The sequence below is a fragment of the Mercenaria mercenaria genome, unplaced genomic scaffold, assembly GCF_021730395.1.
Source record: "Mercenaria mercenaria strain notata unplaced genomic scaffold, MADL_Memer_1 contig_4524, whole genome shotgun sequence".
Classification (NCBI taxonomy): Eukaryota; Metazoa; Mollusca; class Bivalvia; order Venerida; family Veneridae; genus Mercenaria; species Mercenaria mercenaria.
This window is the reverse complement of record NW_026462759.1, coordinates 1-2624: the sequence shown is the minus strand read 5'-3', so window position 1 is coordinate 2624 and position 2624 is coordinate 1. Positions and strand designations below refer to the sequence as shown.

At 35.1% G+C, this 2624-nt stretch overlaps 1 protein-coding gene across 1 annotated transcript; it reads left to right on the top strand.

Moving 5' to 3' along the window:
- Positions 1-1385: 1385 nt before the first annotated feature.
- LOC128553940 (E3 ubiquitin-protein ligase TRIM33-like) lies at positions 1386-2292 on the top strand (the record flags this gene model as incomplete). The annotated part of the gene is made up of 1 exon (XM_053535140.1): positions 1386-2292. A coding segment is annotated over exon 1 (907 nt), but the record flags the coding sequence as incomplete, so codon positions are not given.
- Between the last annotated feature and the right edge of the window lie 332 nt (positions 2293-2624).

The window sequence follows — 2624 nt, the reverse complement described above, 5'->3', positions numbered from 1 at the left end:
TAAGGTGAAATGTTATGTTTTTGTTTGTTTGTTTTGGGTTTAACGCCGTTTTTCAACAGTATTTCAGTCATGTAACGGCGGGCAGTTAACCTAACCAGTTTTCCTGGATTCTGTACCAGTACAAACCTGTTCTCCGCAAGTAACTGCCAACTTCCCCACATGAATGATCAGAGGTGGAGGACTAATGATTTCAGACACAATGTCGTTTATCAAATAGTCACGGAGAACATACGCCCCGCCCGAGGATCGAACTCGCGACCCCGCGATCCGTAGACCAACGCTCTTACCTACTGAGCTAAGCGGGCGGGCTGAAATGTTATGAAACTTATAAAACTAACCCATTCATGTTTCAAGATATCATAGGAAAGCTTAACAAACAGTAGTTCATGTTAAGTATTGAGTGTATTTAGACACAGTTATGTGTCAATTGTAGTGAACATGTTAGAACTAGATTTACTAACTCTTTAAAAATGTCCTCATTGAATTGAAGAAATTTAACGGGTCTGGTAATCTCTCACGGCGAAAAATATGATGCGACTACTGCAACCGCACCAGGCCAACGATAAATCACTGAATGCATTTAAATAAAATCTGGAAAGTAGATCCCCGGAAGCACCGAGAACAAGGCAAACTGTGAAAATTGCAGACTCGGTTTGATCGAGTCTGTTCATGAGCAGTAATGGAAAATGCAACACTGCCCACGACCCCTAGCACCGGCTTAAGCAGTATTCAATCTTCAAATCTAAATGAGTTGAAATCAATGATCCCGAAGGACCAGAAAATATAACAACACTGAGATGAAGTCGGGGCGACTTTTTATGGCCGCCACACAGCACTTAACACCCGCTGTTGTGAAGTAAAAGCTACTGAATGTATTGATTTATTTTTATGTTATTGTTTTGTTTGGTTTTATTTCAAAACGTTCCGACAGAGTGCAATACATGTACATGTGACTCTATTGATAGTCATTTGATATTTTCCGACGGGAATTATAAGCCGGGAAACCCTTGCAGATATTGTAGACGAGTGTTTTTATTTTGAATTTATTAGAACAACGATTTTTACCAGAATGTGATGAAAACTACATTGTAAGACAAATGAATATGCAGCTTATAAATGAATAAAGCAAGTCTGTTTTTTTTTTTTTTAATCTGACACTTTAATCAATATGTGCGTTACTCGCTTTAAATATAAACCTACATTAATATTAAAACAGGTACAATTTGATACCTTTTCTGAAGCGGATCTATCAAATAAATCAATATCGCTTTACACCAACCTTTTAAACTTCCTGTTTAAAAGATCTCATTATTTTCATATATTGTTTGCTTGTATTGATTTTGCGGCCATATTATGATAAATATCCGTATATTACTGTAGTCAAAATGGAAGGCAGCAGATCTATAATCGGGGCTTCGGATGAATTAAGTGACATATTTTGTGAGCCATGTGAAAAAATTCAGCAACAAAAGACGGCTGATGGATTTTGTGTTGATTGTTCAGAATATTTATGTGGACCTTGCTTTAGTTACCACAAGCGTTGTAAATCGTTTGAAAATCATGTGCTACAGGATAAAAGTAAAATGCCTTGGGATCGAAAAAATGTGAAGACTAAGGACATATGTATTGAAAAATGTCATGTACACATGGACAAAGTAACTGAATATTTTTGTGCTTCTTGTGACAAAGCTGGATGCCATGTATGCATGACAATTGATCATCGGAAATGTAATATCAGTCATATCCCTGACATTGTTAAAGGACTTAAGACAACAGAGGAGTTCAGATCATTTGAAAGGAGATTAGATAATCTCCATGATAATCTTCAACATCTTCAAGACACAGTTGACAAGAATTTCAAGGCGACATATGATATGAATGAAACAGCTCTGTCGGACCTTGAGAAACAGAGCGATAAGATCAAAGTTTTTTTCAATCAACTGTATGAAAAGGTAGAAATGGATATTGTGAACAAGAAAAATGAGGATAAAAGATCATTTGAGGTGTGCTCCAAAGATATAATTGTTTTGCAAAAAGATTTGCATGATTTGAAATTCCGCCGCGATACTTTAAAAAAGAATGGTCAAAACTGTGAATTGTTCATCTTTATAAAAAACGCGCGATTAGCTTTGAAAAAGGTTTCAAATGATGTAATGCTACTTTCGAAAAATGGAAAAGTATCAAAAGTAAAGTACAAACCATCTGAAGATGTTGAGAATATGAGAAAACATATAAAAGAACTAGGAAGTTTGGTCGTCGGTGGGTCGGAGACGAAAGATCAAAATGAGACAGGTAATTGACAAAATACATTTATTGATAGTAAAATAAAAACAAATAAATGAGTGATCGGGATAAAATTAGGTTTTCTAGTTACGATTACATTAATATATGCATCTAACAGACTGAGTGTGTTTTATGTTTAATGTGCAAATTATTCTAGCACCTTTCTTAGAAACTACTCTTCCCTCCGAAATGGTCCAAAATATGCGTATTAGTATATTGGTTGCACAAAATATGACGATTTGATTATCATAAGACATATTCGAAATATTTTAATCTGTACTGTACTTCTTCAAATGTAACTATTATATGGTATATTGTGAAATTACTTGATACATTTTCAA